The sequence below is a fragment of the Conger conger genome, chromosome 7 (genome assembly GCF_963514075.1).
Source record: "Conger conger chromosome 7, fConCon1.1, whole genome shotgun sequence".
Taxonomy (NCBI): Eukaryota; Metazoa; Chordata; class Actinopteri; order Anguilliformes; family Congridae; genus Conger; species Conger conger.
The window spans coordinates 32,960,437-32,981,025 of record NC_083766.1 but is presented as its reverse complement, the minus strand read 5'-3'; the positions used below and the strand labels follow the sequence as shown (position 1 = coordinate 32,981,025).

Sequence of the window (20,589 nt, the reverse complement as noted above, 5' to 3'; positions counted from 1 at the left end):
CTAGAGATGTTCATTTGGTGCACGCAAGCAAGCTTAGTGGAATTAATAATTAAGGAAAACAGGGTACATTTTCTCTGACCTATGGAAAATTAAGGTTCAAACTTTAAAAGTAGAGAATGTGCGGCTGAGACGTTGCTGGAAGGAGGACTAGGGGAAAAGCTACTTTCACAGTTGCCATTGGTGACTTGATGAGAGGAAAATGAATCAAAAGAAGATCAAAGAGCTTTGCTGAATAATGTCGATTTTATCCAGAAGACAGGGTAGCAGAGAAGGAAGTATTAATGGAATGAGAAACCTCTTGTTATTTTCTCATCTTTTTCTGCCGATCAATTAATTTTTGTCTTTGATCTGGTGGAATTTCATCCAGGCTGATACCGTGATTGCTTGCGCTGATCAGAAAAAGGGTTAAAATTGTTAAAATTGCACAGTACAGTTGTTAAAAGTACAGTTTAAGTAGCGCTAAATGCACAACAGACAACAGACATACCCTGGTGTAAGGTCTGGAGGTACAGGCAGTGGTTTAGTAAACCCTTCTCTCCCAACCAACCAGTAAGTCTTTTCTGCCCCTTTACCCTGGAGTGAGAGAAAGAGAGAGTGCGAGATAGAGAAATAGTGAGACTGTATGAGTGAGAGAGACTGTATGAGAATTATAGCCCTCTGTATAATGTCTGTGTAGTAACCATTTCTAGATTATCTTGAAGAATCGTATGGGACAATATTATCACCAGCACACCGAATGCCCCTCTACTGTCACATGTTCATATATCAGTTACAGGTAGTACAGAGTAATAACAAATGCAAGTTTCACATTTAAACAACCTGCATTTGACATACCAAACTTATGCTAGCATTATGCACAACATCCATCAAACTGTACAGTACATACATTTTATAATTGGTATAAGTTGGCCCACTCTTAAAGAATTGAATGTATGTACCTTCAACTCTGTCAAGCCCCTGGTGTCCAACATGTAGCCCATGTTCAAACCACGGAGGATGTCTACTGTGGTCTGATTCACATGGATTCTGTAAGCTGCAGTTGGCAAAATCACATACATCTTAGCAGGAGTGGTGTAGCTGGAGAATATTGAAAATATTGTGTCAGGGAATTTATACAGATTTAAATAATGAAGAGAAGGTCCAGTTCTTGCAGGGCACCATTAAGTCCTGAACAGGCCTTATAATTCTACTAATAGTCTTAAAAGATTACAGCTCAAACACACGCTAACACAGTATCACACTAACTTAATCTCACACAACCACACAGACACACAGATGCAGATACACAGACACACACACACTCACACAAACAAATACACATATTGTGACAATGTCTGAGACAAAATGGTGTTGATAGCGTCTGCGTTTGGAGACAATCCCCTTAATCTCTGATTGGTTTGATTCCAGCATCCCTCCCCTCCCTCCCCTGCATCCCTTCGTCTTCCTGGCTCCTCTAGTTCTCTAAATCTGGATCGTGCTCATAGAGAGCCCGCACTCCCCAGTCCAGACGCTGCGTTCTGTGCCAAGCCTGTCTGCAGGCGCCTGACTCTGACCCAAAAGAAGTTTACTGTCCTGCAGGGACACCAGGAGCCTTCCAGGAACTGCACAGGCTTAATGGGATTGTGGGGTCAGGGGAGGCAGCGGGAGAGAAGTCTAGATCAGAGCGTACAGACGGGAACCAGAGAGGATCAGTGTGAGTGAAGGTTTGGGTGGATCAGAGGGAGATGAGGGGGGAGTGGATAAAGGGAACTGTAACATATAGAGGCTAAACTTTGAAAGAGCTCTGTCTGATATACAGAAGAGTTTTGGAGAGCTTTTGTGAATCAGTCACGAATATGGATAGCATTCACAGCAGCTGAGCTTGCCATTATAAGTAGGGTTTTGGTCTGGAAGGTACACGTTTGGGAATGGATGGTGCCCAGCATTCAGTAAATGTTACGTTAATATTTTGAACTGAACTGAGTTGAACTGAGTTGAACTGAAACTGAATTGACGTTGACTCTGGGGTGTTCTGTGGTGCCGTGTGTGGCATCGGTAGTATTTCATCATCGCGTATATCTGGTACTCACGCAGTCCTGTGGATTCCATTCTGGAGGCTGTGTTGACAGTATCTCCGAATAGACAGTACCGAGGCATTGTCAGGCCCACCACTCCAGCCACTACTGGACCTGAGAGCAGGCACAGGACAGTGTGACATAGCAATGACCTACAATATCACCAAGCTCTCTTACAGAAATCAAATTTACTGCAATGTGTTTTTTTCAAAATATAATAAAAATAATGAACTCATTTCTTAATGATAGTTGAAAGCTGCAACAATTTGTATATTTGCCCATGAATTGTGGGCCCATAATTCTTGCAGTATCTTGATTAAAAAAATATTTTCGAAGTATTCAGCTTCCACAATAACAATTAGAACAATGGTCTTTAATCCAAGGTTGAATTCCAGATAAAGAATTCCTGTTAATAATACCTTCACAGATGGACTATAGTGTGAAAAGAAGCTGTGCTATTGGCATCAGCCAGAGCTGATAATCGCTGTTTCTTTTACAGAATCATGTTGCATTTACAGTCAAAATCTCCAGTATACATTTTGGTGATGCACATCAGACATTTTCTTCTATTTCAAATGTTATGTTGTTTCTATTTGTACGTATATGCAGTCAGCCCATTGCCCTTGTAAGATATATTCACAGCCAGACATACACACTGATTACCTGATTGATTAATTGATCAGTTGGTTAATTGGTTTACTTATATGACTCAGAGTGGCAGGAGAGACCTCCAGGAGTGGGGGCACATACCAGTGTGCAGACCGATGCGGATCTTGACCTTAACGTCAGGCATGTGTCGCATCTTGAAGGCCCCGATGCAGTGCAGGATGTCCAGAGACATGTTGGACACCTCAGCCGCATGGCGGCACCCATTGCGATTCGGCACCCCTGAAGACACCATGTAGGCATCTCCAATGGTCTCCACCTGAACACCCACCAAGAGAAAGTCACACACACAGATATGCATGCACACATACACAGAAATATGCCCCTACACACATGCACACACAGATATGCATGCACACACACACAGAAATATGCCCCTACACACATGCACACACAGATATGCATGCACACACACAGAAATATGCCCCTACACACACGCACACACAGATATACATCCACACATACACACACACATACATATGCCCCTACACACACGCACACATACACACACATATGCACATACACATGCACATGCTCACACGCACACACACATACTGTATATTACACATACACATGTGCACACATGCTATATACACACACACACACACACACTACCTTGTAGACATCGTGCTGTCCGATGATGGCATCGAAGAGGGTGTAGAGGTCGTTGAGCAGGTCCACCACCTCGATGGGCTCGCTCAGGGCTGAGATGGTAGTGAAGCCCACGATGTCGCTAAAGTACAGCGTCACATCGGAGAAGTGCTCTGGCTCAACAGGATTCCCTTTCTTCAGAGCCTGGGCCACTGATCTGGAAGAAAGAGAGTAGGAGCGCTCAAAAACAGAAGCAGTGGGTCATAAAAAATATATATTATTTAACTTATACATTATTTACTTGTTTTCAAAATGTTACCCATGTAAAAAAGAAATGTGATCTAAGTGACTGTGAAATGGTTGTTTGAGTATCTCAGAAATCTCCTGTGATTTTCATGCTCAACAGTCTCTAGAGTTTGCAGAGAATGGTGTGAAAAACAAAAAACATCCAGTGGTCAGAGGAGAAGGGCCAGACCGGTCAAAGCGGACAGGAAGGTGACCCTGAAATTCCTCCTTGCTGTGTTTTATTGCTCATATAATCCTGATGTGCGACTCACTTGGGCAGCATCTGCGCCACCAGCCTGTCGGTTTTCTGCCGCTCCACCTCCAGCTCCTCGGTCCGCTCCCTGATTAGAGCCTCCAGGTTAGAGGAGTACTGCTCCAGCATCCGCAGCATGGAGTCAATGAGGTTTGTCTTCTTCCCTCCGTTCATGCGTTTGAACTGCGTGTCAATGAGGGGGGGTACATGAGCACAGACGCCATGGTGCACACACAACACATGTAAGGTACACATGTATGGTTTACTGCAGTACACACTGTACTGCAATACATTGTAAACATTGGCTTTTTAAAGAAATATAATGATACCTATATTTTGCATTATAATATATGAAAGCCAAAATAATATGTATATTGTCTATTCTGTATATTGCCAAGTGATGCCATATGTTTTTATGTATTACTTCAATATTGCATATTTCACTTTTGCAAGGTGTGCAATGGTTTTTCATTTAAAAAATCCATTCAATCAAGTCGTTCATCTAGTTCTGGTGAATATGGGTGACGGTCTCCAGTTTCTTCACAATTCATTGTGCAGAAGCCATTTTGTGAGTGTATGTGTGTCTGATGACCTGTTTGAAGATTTCCTCAAAGGTGGGTCTCTTCTCTGGCTCCTCACTCCAGCACTGCTTCATGACCTGGATGCACTCAATGGGCGCCTGGTTGGTGGACACACTGGGCCGGCACAGGGGAGGAGGAGAACGCACCTTCCTGATGATCTCTGCAACACACACCACACAGGCAGATGCCCTCATCACTTCTTTTTATGAGACATGAAGAGCGCTCTGTCTGACATGTTTGTCAAAAAATTTGTTGGTAACATGCCCTTTGTCATGTTATTTGGTAATTCAATCGATAAAGAATCTCAAATTTAAACATGTTCAATGTCACATCCATGAACAAGCAATGCAAAATACAAGAAACAAAAAGCAATGCAATCCTAATCCTAATAATCTTTAAAAATCTGAACCTTAATATTTAAAATATAAGGGTCTATCATAAAGAGCTCTATACGTATAAGTTCTCAAAATATACACTAATACTGGACAGAATATTAAAATAATAATCTAGCCTGCTCTATGTATCTCTCACTCACTCACCGCTCTCTCTCTCCAACACTTCTCCACCTCTCCACCCTCTCCATTCCTCCCACCCACTCTCTCTCTATTATAGATTTATAGGTACTCTCCAAAACATTTCTTCATCCTCTCCTGGCAACTCTCACCCCCTCCCCCCCTCCCCCCCTCCCTCCCTCTCTCTCTCTCTCTCTCTCTCTCTCTCTCTCACCAGTGGCAGGCATATCCAGAGTGCAGAAAGGAGTGCTCCTGGACATCACCTCCTGCATGATGATGGCGAAGCTGAACACATCTCCTGTGAAGGAGCCCTTCCAGTCTGCGTCATTCCTCAGGTGCTCGGGGGCTGTCCATAACTGATCTGCGATGAGGCACCGAGAGGCAATGAACATCATAGGTCCGAATGCAGTGCAATGGACATCCTCTCTACAAGGATACACCTCCATTCTCTCCTTTAATGGTTCCCACTCCACTCTTTCCCTAACCTCCTGACCACTGTTTGTAATTTGAACGTGGGTTGATCTAGATCAGAGGTGGGCAATGAGGGCCGTATCTGTTTTTGGTTTTCATGCCAACAGCTGGTCTTAATTACTTAATTGGTTCTAACATTTACGTCATCTGAAATTTTAGCTACATTTCTTGATGAAGGCATTAATGGCAGTCAAAGACTGTTCTTGTGCCCCTGTATGATACGGTTTTACTGTGATCTAATCTAGTGTTGGTGTGTACAGCCAATTAGCTCATTTGGCCTGAGTAATTGGTGGAAACAAAAACACCGGCCCTCCAGGACTGGAAATGCCACCCATCGTCTAGATTCTTCTCTCACGCTCGAGTGCAGACTCTCCAACACTGTTGTTCAGAACCGCTCACCCTGGGGTTCACACCCTCTCCCCATGGGATTTGACCGTCTCACCCTCTGGTTTTTGCTCCTCCAGGTCGAGGCGCTGGCTGTCCAGGAGCTTGTTGAAGCCGTAATCCGTCACCTTGAGCACAAAGCGGCCGTCCACCACGCAGTTCCGTGATTTGAGGCGCCCGTGGAAGACGTTTCGGCTGTGAAGGAACTTCATGCCCTGGTTGGGAGGGGGAGAGGTGAGGTAGTGATGGGAGGTCTGGAGAAGGATGCCAGGGTGAACAGAAACGTGAGCGCTAAGCGTGTGGCCGTACGAGCCCATGACTCTCACCCTGATGAGGTCCATCAGCAGCGAGGACTTGAACATCCAGTCCAGTCGTACTTCCTCGTTGTTGAGCAGGTCCTCCAGACTGCCGCGGGCGCAGTACTCTGTCACCAGGGCAAAGACCCCCGAGTCAAAAAACAGGCCCAGGAACAGGTTGAGATTCTCATGCCGCACGTCCCGTAGCTGAGCGCAGGACACAGGAGGGATGGGGGGGATGAATACGGCTCAATGACATGACGCCAACAGCAGGGGAACAGCAGAACAGGAGTCATAGATGGGCAGACAAGGAGGAAAAAGAATACAAACAGGTGATGAGCAAGAAGATGTGGGGAGAAACAGTGCAGAGAGCATATACAGTGCAGTTTTGGCTCTATAGCCCAGCACATTGAACGGCACTTGCAGAACATGGGATGCAACATATTTTGTAACTTGCAACAGAAACAAGGAAAGAAGCACAAGAGTGTGAGGACTGATCTGCCAATGCCACACACTTTGGTGAAGACAGTCTGGGTGTCCTCCTTGACCTCAGTCATCGAATTTGCTTTGGGGGATCTCTTCAACCACACCCAGTCACCCTGCAAAACATGAGGCTTGTTACACACTTGGAACAGAATAGCCATTACACAACAATGAGACACTACTCCTGCCAAACTGTGGAAATTGGGATGCTTGTATAATTTATTAGTATCAGGTAATGGCCAAAACCGAAAAGAGAGGGTGTGTCCCAAAGCTCGAAAAGTCCATCCTCCTTACCTCTACTCGTCTTTGCCCCCCATACTTCCAGATAGGAGAAGAAGATGAGTGGAGGTAAGGAGGATACATTGTTTGAGCACTGGGGGAACACATTACATTACATGTCATTTGGCTGACGCTTTTTATGCAAAGCGACTTACAGTTGAGTAGACTAAGCAGGAGACAATCCTCCCCCGGGGCAATGCAGGGTTAAGGGCCTTGCTCATGGGCCCAACGGCTGTGCGGATCTTATTGTGGCTACTCCGGGGATCGAACCACTGACCTCGCGGGTCCCTGTCATGTACCTTAACCACTACGCTACAGGTCGCCCTACACAAGTCTCTGCTTCTGTGACAATCTGTTGCCCACCTCAAAGACAGCAACATTGGATGTCTCAGGGCTGCTGGCTGCATAATTGCGCCTGGAAACAGAGTGGAAAGGCGTCTTGTCATCCATAATGCTCTTTGTCATGGTGTCATCATTGAGCTTCTGTAAAATGATATGCAAATAGCAAGGGAGAGAATAAATATGTAGGCATTTTCTGAGAATGAGTCTGCAAAACCTAAATACATTAGACTGTATCTAACAATAATAAAGAGAAACATATACAGTCACAAACAGTCACACACACACACACACACACACACACACACACACACAAAAGTACACCCATGCATTCTACACAAGAGAACTAAAGACTGACCCTTCTGCTAAATTGTGTGTTGATGAAAACCAGGTCATCTAGAGTCAGCAGAACTCTACTGCTTGGTCCACCTCCCCCTCCATAACTGATTCTTTTTGCCATCCATAGTCTAGACAGACAGACAGACACACAATGACCAGTTTATGATGTAGCAAATTGGAGACTATGTGAAAGTATGGACATGAAGGCAATTTTCTGTTCTGTTGATTTACCACTCTTTGATGCACTCTTTCATGCAATCACTTTTTTATATTTAGCCTGTTTATTAAGCCACAATATTTTTTTTTCTGTTTGTTTTAAGTCTCAACTGAATAAAACAGGCTTATCGCCATAGCAACTGTTTTCTTTGGTTCATTATGTGTAACAATTTAAAATAATGAATTAATTCCACAAAGAATTTAATAAAGAAACTGACAGCTACTTACCTAATAAGGTTGGCCAGGACTACACCACCCCAAGTCAGTAAACACAGGAGGAGGAAGATTAAGAAGAGTTCTAAACCACCCAATCCTTGAGACATAAATGGAAAAAAGAAAGAGACAGAGCTCAGAGTACATCTGTCCTCATTTGTAAATCAAATTTTTTTAAAGGGGGTGGTCTCTGGTTTGAGCTTGAAGTTTGAGGTTCAAACTTGATGGTACTGATAATTTGTACCATATACTGTATTCAGATTTCTTTGAACAAGAGCATTATCACTGTCCATGGGCAATTTAAAATGATCTTTTTCAATGGTATTTGGTACTTCTAAAAATGTTACTTGCAATTTACTGTACATAGCTGGAATTATTGGTGATGTTTGATGTTTAACACAGGAAGGGCATTATGGACTGTGGGAATGTCCTGGGGTATCAGATTGTGTGGGCCTTAACCACTGCCAATGCTGAAAGGCACAATTTACATTCCACAGTTAACTGGGTTGTTCTCACTTATATGTGAAGATTTGTACAATGTGAACTTCTTAACATATCCATATATAATATTTACAAAAAATACATATACTACTTAGGGTACGGATATGTTATTCTGCCTCATACCTCATACCTAAATTTAAACACATTCTACACAAGGGATTTAACCTACAAGGTGAGAAAATACACATCTATAGAAGCCTCCTCTGACCCCTGACCTCTCACCCCCGCTGCATGCGATGTAAGGGCTGAACCAGCAGTTGGAGTCACTGCTGGGCATGGCTCCAGCAAAGTGTATCGACCGTCCCGTGTACTTCAGCCACCCAAACTCTCCGGAGGTGTGCGGGGCCTCCAGGAAGTGCGTGGTTCTCAGCGACGCCCCCGTTCCATCTGTATCCAGGACGACGTAACGCCCCTGCAGTCCCTCCCCGTCGCTCCCAGCCGACAGGGGCTGGTTGAACCCGGAGAACTGGAAACCACCCCTGCTCCGGCCCAGCACCTCTCCAGAAACCCAGCAGCCCTCCGACAGCCGGCTCTGCTCCACCGACATGGCCAGGAAGTACATCATGTTGTAGATGCTCCCAAAAAAAGGAGACACCTGTGGGCAGAGGAGCACGAAGAGGGGAGACAAGGATATGTTTACTAAAATGGCCGCAGTACAAATAGAATAGATAAAAAAGGACGTCCATAATGGCACAGACAAAATAACAATGACTAACTACTAGGAAGGTTTTCAGTGGTATAGCTGGACATAAAGACAAAGACAGACAGTCTTCTTAAGGGAAAGAATAGTATTAGACTGAAGAAAGATGGGGTACTCTCTGCAGGTCAAGATGGCTGACAGTGTAATGTAATGGTTAGAGAACCTGGCATCTAATGCAGATTCCATAGTGGGACATTGCCTTTGTACTCCTAAGCCAGGTCCTTATTAAGAACTGCTTTAATAAATATCCAGCTTGATAAATTAAATGTACGTTAAAAAAAAGGTTCTGTAAGATACTCTGGATAGGATCATTTGCCACAAACCTAAATATAAATGTAAAATGACCAGGATTAATTTAAAGATGGAGACTGGGTTAGGGGACAGCATTCCGTTTATCTTTCACAAATGACAGCCAATGAGGGTAACGTTATACAAGAGGTGACATTTTACTAGAACTGCAAGCATAGGGTTTGCCTCACCTGTTCAGGTGGGACCCTGCTGTGGATTTCATAGCTGTCTTGGGCTTCCTTAAAGGCTTCATAGAAGTTCTTTTCCCCAGAGTCCATAGTAATGGTGAGCACAGCATCGTAGGCCCGGCGGAGCTTGGTGCTGTTGGTCAGGGCAGGGTACTCTGCATTCTTATAGGGCAGGGAGTACAGAAGTGTGTCATAAGGCATGAAGACGTAGCCCCGGTCCACCATCCGCATGTCCACAGCTGTGGTCAGGAGCTTGTGCTGGGCCTCTCCACCAATCAGAACAGAGTGCATGCACATGACGATGACTGAGAAGGAGAAACAGGAAGTGCTGTTAGAGGGATAGGTTAAGATGGGATGATTAAACAGAGAGGGAAGGACACACAGACAGACAGACATGGCAATCAGGCCCTGATTTACAATCATGACATGATAATCAGATGATTGATGCCTGGTGTTGCCACCATGTCTGGTGGTGATGATATGAAACAGACATAAGGATTTCAAATAACAAAGAAAGAAACAACACAATTGGTGAAGTTCAAAATCATTGGCTTTCACAAAATAGGTGTTCGCATAAGGGCTAGGAGTTTGAGCAGCAAAAGGTCTCTTCAATGGCAGCAAGCAACAACTTGGCTCATTACCAACCAACTTCATGTGTGCTTGCCTGCATATTAACAGCTGAAACAATCCAAAAAGAGGAACCATCCTCTCTAGTCCCACTCTACTGCTCCCATTGTCACAGATCCACATTCAGATGAAACCTGCTAAATCCAGTTGCTTTCCTTTTGGTTATCCTGTATAGGCAGTTTGGTAGAATCAATAACTTTAAAAAAGCCATTCATGGTGATGTCATATTGGGCACAATGGAGTAATAAGGCTGAAGTGCCATCCAGACGTCCACCTCACCACACACAGACACAGCAACCCACGCAAAAACATGCCTCTTATAGCACGCACCTCGTACTCCGTCGGCTTCTCTGATCTTCCGCAGGGCCTCGCGTGCGCCGTTGCCTTCCGTCTCCATGGTGACCACGGTGCGGACGGGCAGGCCGAGGGCCTGCAGTGAGGAAGCCAGCTCGCGCCCGGTGGCCTCCCACAGGTCATCCTGCGCAGTGACAATGGCCACGTGCGCCCAGCGGAAGAAGCGCAGCGCGGCTAACAGCACCTGCGGAGCCGGGGGAACCGGCCTCAGGAAGGTGGGGTACGTGCCGCGGTCCATCTCCGGCTTCAGGCAAGACCAGGAAAGCACGGCCTTATTCCAGTGCTTCCCCAGGAGGGCGGCTGACGAGCAGTACCCCGGGTTGGCCGGGCCCAGGAAAGCAGAACCATACCTCTCCAGGTCGGCGAAGCGGGCCAGGGCACGTGACGTCTGGCAGTCCTCGTACACCAGGGTGTAGTCATACCAGTAGCCCTTGCTGATATACGGGTCTTTGTTAATGCGACTGACAGCCAACCGGGCCGCTTGCTCCGGAAGGGCTTTTGAGAAGAGAGGGTCACACATCCAGGGACCCACAATTGCCACCTTGTACGTGGCACCCCAGGCCTCATATGGTAGGGAGGCTACCATCAACATGGGAAGCCAGAACCAGCTCTGCCACCTACTGGAAGTGCTCAGCACTGGGCACACTGCTGCACCAGAGGAGGGGGCAGCAGTAATTGGTGGATGTGGATTTTCTGTTGCCCAGTTACTCTGAGACCCCCTCTGTCTCCCAGGTGGCCAGCAGGGATGATAGGAGACACTGAGGAAGAAGCTGGTGTTTGAACGGGCAGCCATTGCTCCACTGTGCTCCTTCTGAAGGGCTTGTTGAGGCGTGGACACAGAGAACAGAAGTTGGAGGGAATCTGAGGAAAAGAGCAGGTATGAGTAAATGACAGTGTTAACACAGGATTAGGGACAGGGAGAGAGAGAGAGAGAAAAGAAATGTCACAGCACAATTTTGATGTTTTTGTCCTGAGCTGTAACATAATTTTGGTGCAGTAAAATGTTAATTATTTAACTTACTGGGTAAGTAAGTTACCATTTTTAAACAAAAACTGTTTTAACTTTTTCAGCTGAATGGTTTCACATAAGGGTCAATGAAACACTTTCCTGGATTCACAAGGTATCTTTAAAATTAAAACAATGCCAGCAAATTTTCCAATTTTGTGGAAGTTTTTGTGGCTGGTTGTTCAGACAAAAGTTCTATTCAAGTTCATACAAATATTGTCATTGAGGCCTTCCAGAAGCATGAAAATCATTATGGTGGTATGAATACCCCCCGCTACAGCTCACTGTCAAGCACCCTGCTTTATCTCCCATTAGACTCTCACACAAGCAAAGAGACTGCTTTGTGTCCCCTGGATTAACAAATCAGTAATAATCAATAGGAGTTTGTGAAACTGGCATACTTTGTGCCACAACTCATGCTATGTGTCATCTAATATGCAACACTATGCTCTTGCATTTACAGTTAGGAATTTGGCAAACTACAATGATCAAAGAAGTGAATATTCATTGTGATGTACTATAAGTCACTTTATAGCACTCTTACAGCAAACTCTGCATTAACTAAGCATCTTGTCTACTCAGCATTTGAGCACAGATAAGACAATCATAGTTCAGCAGTAGAAGTTATTGTTATTGTTATTGTTATTGTCATTGTTAATGTCATCATCATCATTGTCATCATCATCATAAAAGTCAAACATGAAATACACTGTACATCCTCACTGTCACAAAAATACTGTATATTCTTATGGCTTGCTATAGTCTTTCAAACAAACAGTCTCTCTACCTTCAAAGTGTCATTCCTCCTCAATCAATTCTTCTGGGTTCACTGGCCCCTGTTTGTTCCTCAGGTTTCCAGACACAAGCATTTAGCAGGCTGCTTAGCCTTGTGGTGGCATTGGTGGCATGTAAGGGTCATTAGGTAAACAGCAGGGCCGGAATGCTGCCAAATAACAGGTGGCTAAGCCTGTCCTCTCTGTGCCTGTGTCCTCAGCCTCTATATGTGGGCTACAGAGTCCACAGACTCTCTCTACACTTTCCAAATATATTTGCCTTTTATTAAACTTTATCAGAAAAGCCCATATATTTGATTAGACAAGAACATGCATAACCTCCAGCTTCAGGGCCAACAAACAAGTTAATATGTGTCTTTAGGCAAGTCTGATATAAAAAAAATAATAATTATTTAAAAAATCATCAAAAAGATGACTGGAGATTGTTATTTTTAAATATTAAGTCCTTTCTGATGTGGATTGTTTGGTCTTCATTCAGCAACATTCTACGATTTCAAACTCCCCTCATCCAGTCGGTTCTCAGTTTTGAACTGAACAGGCCCACAGAGTTAGAACCATATGAGGACAGTCAGTGAACTGTGAAACAGGAATCTGATGAGAACTCACTTTTGGTTTTCACTAAAACTTCATCACTCTTTTTCCCTATTTTATCACTTTAACATCAAAAAAGAGTCATTACAGTTTCAAAGCCATTGGTCTGGAATTGTACTGCAATGCTAGCTGTACACCATCTGGTTGGGGAAATGATCCTCGGGAAAATTCTGCTACATCACTGTTATTAAAACCCAAAATCTTTTAGGAGCCTTTGTTTATTATATTTTCTTCCTTTTGGCCATATCTGTGCCATCATAGGACACAGTACCCTCCGCAAAATTTTGTTTTTCTTTTCTTTGAAAGAAGCACGTTTCATTGTTGTTATGTTCCATGAACCAATTTTGAAAAAAGTTCATTTATACTGGTTAATCCCATTGAGATAAAATCTATTTTTCATCAATTACCATAAGAACCTAATGGATTGCTAATGGATGGCTACAGTAGCATCAGGTGCTAAGAACGAAGTGAGCAATGGCAAACAGGGATGGATAGAGAGGTCCAGAAAAATCTGGACAATGATTTAGTCTGGGGCTGTGAAAAGTGGAAATTACTGGGAAATTGGCAACGGCTTGCACACACACCCACACGCAAACTGCAGACATGGCAAATTAGAAAGCAGCGTATTGTCTATCAATCTCTGTTCATCCCGGAGTAATTGTGACACATACACAAGCATCTGAATAATGTGAGAGTCACAATCAATCTTCTTATCAGTGTGAGATTCACAGCCTGGACAGCACAGGGAGCAAACAGCAAGGGAGCCACTGCTACCCCAGACACCCCTAAACAAGCTGAACAGCAAACTGTCTGGGCGGTTAGCTGGCATTGGAGTGTTAGCCTGGTTGTGTTGTAGGAAAGGGAATTGGAGGAACAGCAGAAGCTGGATAGAGTGGAAGCAGAGGGTACAATCAGGGAAGGAAAAAGGAAACAGGAAATGTTTGAGACAGGAGGAGGAAGAACAGGTGGAAGAGAGAGACAGAGGCATCTTATGTGTGAGAAGTGAAACTAAGTTGAGAAGTTAGCTGTTGTAGAAAACCCCCTAGTATACACTTAGGTCTCATTGCTATGCAGTTACAGAAACTCATATAGGCAGTGGGTCAATAAACCTGACCATTAACGGTCTTGGATGCCGATATCTGTCATTTGCATGCTTGCTGATGTCACACCATTACTGTCACTTTAAAGAGGATAATTATCAGTGTGGTGTCAGAGGGCATTCTTCAACTGATTTGTGGTACTCTCAACCTCACAGATTCAAGACCTGATTTAAATGATCTGTGGGTTTTTCTGCCATCTGCAGGACAAAGGACAAACTGTCAGCTGGTCAGGGTTTCTAAATAATATATTTTATTATCAATACACATTTCATACATAATAAAATACAAGTTTGATTATTATTTAGTCAATGGGGAAAGACTTACATGTTTAGAATTGGTTTAAATGAAATCAAAACACAGCAAATAGTAATTAACCATATTTCAAAGTGTATAAAATATACCTGTACGTAAAAGTGAGTTTTGTATTTGTTACACGAGGTGAAAAGATGAGCACTGAAATTAATGATTGTACACATATTTCACTCACAGAGCAGAGCTTACGGCAATAATTAACAAAGACCAAGAACAAATGCATATAAAATGTATTGAATTTAAAATTCATTAAACCAGTTACATAAAGTTAAATTATTGATCCTAATTGTAAATTCATGAATCAATCCAGTGAAATACGTTCAAATTAAACCGTTCAATTCAATTCTTTCAGAGTGTTGCTATTATCTACAATAGTGCATGGTAAAGGATAATCACCATAAATCTCACAGTGTTGATCTTCAACTCCGTCTTCATCTTCGTCTTCGTCTTTGTCTTCGTCTTCATCATCAAAATGAAATTCACCCACACATTCCTCCCTAAGACAGCGATAGCAGAAACCCGTATGGCACTGCTGACACACGATGTTTGGGCACCCCTCCCCTGAATGCATCAGAAGGGCTTTGCATGAGGGACATGCGCGGAAAATGGGACATCCCACTACGCAGCTGTCCGGGTCTGTGTTCACAGCATCGGAGAGAAGAGCAGCCCGTATCCCACACCAAGGAAGGCTGCAGTAGTTGTTCTCCCCCTGCCATTCCCGTTGGCACGAACAACAGAACTGGTACATACGTCGCAGGGCCTTGGAGCAGGGAGTGCACACGGCACGCTGATGCCCCACCAAGTTCACCTGCTCCTGCTGGCAGCGAGGACACTAGGTCGTGACGTGGACAGACGCATAGAGGCCAGTCCCCAAAAAACAAAACACAAAAAAAAACATAAGCATACAAGAATATTTATGCGTCAGCTTTTCAAATCAACCTTTCATACAAAGCCTGCTACTTAAACTCTCGATGCAGTTATCTTCATTCCTGGTTCAGGCCACAGCGTCTGCTGGATTTCGTTTTTTCCTTAATATCAGCAATCAATTCGGACCCAAGAAACCAGGTGAGGTGATTTGTGTAATCAAGTGCTTTAATTGCTCAGTTAAGTGGAAGGTGAAATAGAAAATAAAAAAGCAGGTCTTGCGGCCCGCCAGGATTTGGAGTGAAGATCACTGCTCTGTGCAGTAGCTTAGAGTGATAACCTGGGCCGCACAATTTTGTAAAAAATGTTTAATGTTGCACCACTTTGGGGCCACAACAAAAGTGTTGTTTTGGTCCACCAAAACCACAGGGCTGGTTCTGCTACCATATTATTTCTGCATGGGAGAAAATATTTGTTTTTTTTAAAAACCTATTTAACCTACCTACGATTTTTACTTGAAGAACTTAACTTACCTGTGTCATCATCGGAGATACACTCATGTTTGTGAACCTGGTGAGAATACAAAGATAGTATATGTAAGTATAATTACATTCCAATTACATTTACATACAAAATGAAAATATGAGTAATTCTGTGAATACACTGCCAGATTTTGCCACTTTCTATCGCCTGATGTTTAAGCACTATGTGTCACTTAATGAGGGTGTTTATAAATCCAGAATTTCACAGCTTGACTGTCCATGTGGGTGCATATCATTATTATTATTATTAATTATTATTATTATTGTTCGGGGGCAAGCAGCATGGGTGCATTGGACCTGAGACGGGTGCGTGGGGGTTGGACCCAAAATGCACGACTCAGAAACAATAGTTAAATAAAGTCCCGTTAGGGCTTTATTCGGGACGAGTCCCAGGAGCGTAGTAAACACAAGCAAAGTCCATACACGAAGATCCAGCCAAACAAATATAAAACAAACAAAAAGCACGGTGCCGAGGGAAGAGGCAATCTCGTAGTCGGTAGACGTGCAGGGAGGTCCGGTAGCAGGAGAGCTGTCAGCGGGGCAGATGAACAGGCGGACGGCAGGCAGAGGCGTAGTCGTGGGCGAAGCGGGAGTCGAAACCATGAAACAATCAGCGGGGCAAAAGTACAAAAACGGTAGGCGAGGACGTAGTCAAAAAACAAACGATGGTCACAAAACAGAAATCAATAATCAATAGTCGATGACGGGCTTGGATCGTAACGTGTAATCAAAACAGTAAATGCTCAAGAGTTGCGTGGAAAACAGAGGCAGACAATTTCGCAGTGAACAGTTGCGCGACTGGGCTATAAATGCGGGTGTAGACAGGTGTAGACAATTAGTTAGAGCGTAGCAAGGAAATGGAAAACAGGTGCGATGGATGAAAAGTTTAACAAGGAGATTAGTAATCGTTAGTAATAACCTATCCTGCCCTAGCATTAGTAAATTAGTAAATGACATGCACGAGAAACGTAAGGTAACATGAACACATGATTAGTTTGTTAGTCTCTACCCAATCCTGATCTAGCGTTAGTAGTTTTAGTAAATAGACAAATAGAAACAATTAGGAAGTGAATGACAGAAGGAGAGAGAGAGAAAAGGCGGAACGCAAGGTTTGCGGAAAAACATGTAAAAGTGTATGCATAAACCGAGACCAGTTAACGTAACAATAAACATAAATCAAAACATGACACAACGCGAAACTAAGACGATAACCACTAAACATAACCAGGAATATAATCGTACGAAAACATAACTAGACATGACAAGAAAATAAATCGTAACGAGACATAACTAAACATGACAAGAAAATAAATCGTAACGAAACATAACTAAACAACAAGACGAACCTAGACAACATAATACACGAATAAACGCATCAACCTATCACATTGCGTGGAACGACGTTACGACAATGTACACTACGCACGGTACAGCAAAGAGTGCCACAAGTGATTCCAGATTAGTTTACAAAACCATATAAAAATAGAAAATGGCTCTGGGTCGATAGGATCCCGGTAGTTGGTGCTTTGCCTCGTCATATGCGGCGCTAGTATCCCCAGAAGGACCTCAAACTGTCCCACCGACATCCGAAAATATGTCCGGAACCTAGCCGTGGTAGAGCTTCAGCTCCTCTCTGAGGCAATGGAACTCTCCTTCTCTTTCTCGACTTTGTAATAAAGGATGTACCCAAAATCTCCTCTTCTTCTGTCGAGTGAGGAGGTAGAGGACCACATCGTCATCACTGGATGAAGTTGAATCCATGTTTTTTTCGTTCTGAAACTTAGGCGAATCTTTTGTAAAAAAAAAAAAAAAGTCTCGCAAAGTCGCAAATTCGCATCGCGTCCGGTGTGTAAGGTCCTTAAGATGTAGGGGGTCCATTAACCTACCTGTTATTTCCGTAATTAAGCTCGTCGCCAATTCTTCCCGAATCTGTAGCGCGTAAAGAACTCGAGTACGTTTTCTTCCTATGCCCAACGAACAATGGTTATGCCAACAAATTCCAGGAACATCCAGTATTATTATTTTAAATCTGAGACCCAAGTCATCCCAGGTTGTGCCTTAACGCGTTTGAAAACGAAAGTTGCGAAGATTCTTTTTTTGTTTCGCTTTCTTTATGATACAGCTGTCATGCCGTAGAAAGCTAGCCGGCTATATAATGACAGGCAATAACTACATATCGCCCGGAAGTGCAACTTGCAGAGCATGTACAGTTGTGTTCAAATAAATAGCAGTGCGTTAAAAAAGTGAATAAAGTGCAAATACTTTTAAATAGATTTTAGTTCCATACTTCAAATGTAGTGGAAACATTACACATTCAATCCCAAATCAAAGCATTAACAAATTTTATCAATTCCGCGTTATTCTTTTACAGGAATCTGAGACGGGTGCGTGGGGGTTGGACCCAAAATGCACGACTCAGAAACAATAGTAATATAAAGACCCCTCAGGGCTTTATTCGGGACGAATCCCAGGAGAGTAGTCAACACAAGCAAAGTCCATACACGTAGATCCAGCCAAACAAAAAGTAAACAAACAAAAAGCACGGTGCCGAGGGAAGAGGCAAACTCGTAGTCGGTAAACGTGCAGGGAGGTCCGGTAGCAGGAGAGCTGTCAGCGGGGCAGATGAACAGGCGGACGGCAGGCAGAGGCGTAGTCGTGGGCGAAGCGGGAGTCGAAACCATGAAACAATCAGCGGGGCAAAAGTACAAAAACGGTAGGCGGGGACGTAGTCGAGAAACAAAACGAAGGTCACAAAACAGAAATCAATAGTCGATGGTCAGTAAACAGGCGTGGATCGTAACGTGTAATCAAACAGTAAATAATGCTCAAGAGTTGCGTGAAAAAACAGAGGCAGACAATTTCACAGTGAACAGTTGCGCGACTGGGCTATAAATGCAGGTGTAGACAGGTGTAGACAATTAGTTATAGCGTAGCAAGGAAATGGAAAACAGGTGCGATGGATGACAAGTTTAACAAGGAGATTAGTAATCGTTAGTAATAAACCTATCCTGCCCTAGCATTAGTAAATTAGTAAATGACATGCACGAGAAACGTAAGGTAACATGAACACATGATTAGTCTTGTTAGTTTCTACCCAATCCTGATCTAGCGTTAGTAGTTTTAGTAAATAGACAAATAGAACATTAGGGGAGTGAAGGACAGAACGAGAGAGAGAGAGAGAGAGAAAAGGCGGAACGCAAGGTTTGCGGAAAAACATGTAAAAGTGTATGCATAACAACGACCAGTTAACGTAACAATAAACATGCATCGAAACATAACACAAAGCGAAACTAAGACGATAATCACTCAACATAACCAGGTAATAAAATCGTACGATAACATAACTAGACATGACAAGAAAATAAATCGTAACGAAACATAACTAAACAACATGACGAACCTAGACAACATAATACATGATAAAACACTACGTGACTAAGACAACATGAATAAACATAAATCAACATAAAACATGGTGAGACAGACCTGAAACGTGACAGAATCAAAGAAAAGGAATATTAATCTGTTAAAAAAATGTCAGTGTCAACATTTTTCTCTTCAAACTCAAACACTTAATGTATAAACTGAAGACATTTTTCAAGATTTAACTTTCCTTTTTGATAACTGCTGTGCATCTGCATTGCATCGAGTCAACCAACTTCTGGCACCTAGAAACAGGTATTTCAGCCGAGGATGAACAAACTACACTCCACAGTGAATTTGGGGTTTTCTTTCAGAAACTGCATTTTTAATGTCACCCCACAAGTTTTCAATGGGGTTGAGGTCAGGGAATTGAGCTGGCCACTCCATTACCTCAATCCTTTTTGTCTGGAACCAAGATGTTGCTCGCTTACTCATGTGTTTGGGGTTGTTGTCTTGTTGAAACACCCATTTCAGGGGCATATCCTCTTCAGCATATGGCAACATAATCTCTTCAATATTTTGATGTATTCAAACTGATCCATGATCCCTGGTATACGATAAATAGGCCCAACACCATAGTATGAAAAACATCCGCATACCATGATTTTTGCTCCACTATGCTTCACAGTGTACAGTGGCTTGAATTCAGTACCCGGGGGTCATCTGACATAGTGTCAATGACCACGAGACCCAAAAAGAACAATTTTACTCTCATCAGTCCACAGAATGTTACACCATTTCTCTTTGGGCCAATCGATATGTTCCTTGGTAAATTTTAACCGATTCTGCACATGCTGTTTTTTCAACAATGGTGCTTTACAGGGGCTTCTTGCAGATATCTTAGCTTCGATCAAACATCTTCAGACTGTAACAGCGCTTACAGGTAATTGTAGATAATCTTTGATCTAGAGTAGAAGCAGAGGGTACAATCAGGGAAGGAAAAAGGAAACAGGAAATGTTTGAGACAGGAGGAGGAAGAACAGGTGGAAGAGAGAGACAAAGGCATGTTATGTGTGAGAATTGAAACTAAGTTGAGAAGTTAGCTGTTGTAAAAAAAACCCTTGTCTACACTTAGGTCTCATTGCTATGCAGTTACAGAAACTCATATAGGCAGTGGGTCAATAAACCTGACCATTAACGGTCTTGGATGCCGATATCTGTCATTTGCATGCTTGCTGATGTCACACCATTACTGTCACTTTAAAGAGGATAATTATCAGTGTGGTGTCAGAGGGCATTCTTCAACTGATTTGTAGTACTCTCAACCTCACAGATTCAAGACCTGATTTAAATGATCTGTGGGTTTTTCTGCCATCTGCAGGACAAAGGACAAACTG

General features: G+C 43.3%; 1 protein-coding gene and 1 long non-coding RNA gene across 2 annotated transcripts; both read right to left on the bottom strand.

Annotated features, from left to right (window-relative positions):
- Positions 1–11,413, bottom strand: LOC133133276 (retinal guanylyl cyclase 2-like). The gene is made up of 17 exons (XM_061249379.1): positions 10,597–11,413; positions 9,643–9,944; positions 8,679–9,058; positions 7,553–7,661; positions 7,219–7,338; positions 6,609–6,692; positions 6,124–6,300; positions 5,856–6,012; positions 5,157–5,303; positions 4,442–4,590; positions 3,869–4,032; positions 3,336–3,528; positions 2,805–2,979; positions 2,070–2,168; positions 939–1,033; positions 488–573; positions 1–389 (listed from the first exon to the last, which is right to left on the bottom strand). Exons 1-17 carry the CDS (start codon positions 11,411–11,413, stop codon positions 302–304), a joined length of 3,342 nt encoding a protein of 1,113 aa, XP_061105363.1. The 3' UTR covers positions 1–301.
- Positions 11,414–14,338: 2,925 nt separating this feature from the next.
- LOC133133854 (uncharacterized) lies at positions 14,339–17,890 on the bottom strand. Its single transcript, XR_009709218.1, has 2 exons — positions 15,821–17,890; positions 14,339–15,255 (listed from the first exon to the last, which is right to left on the bottom strand). It is a non-coding gene; the product is annotated as an uncharacterized LOC133133854 (long non-coding RNA).
- Between the last annotated feature and the right edge of the window lie 2,699 nt (positions 17,891–20,589).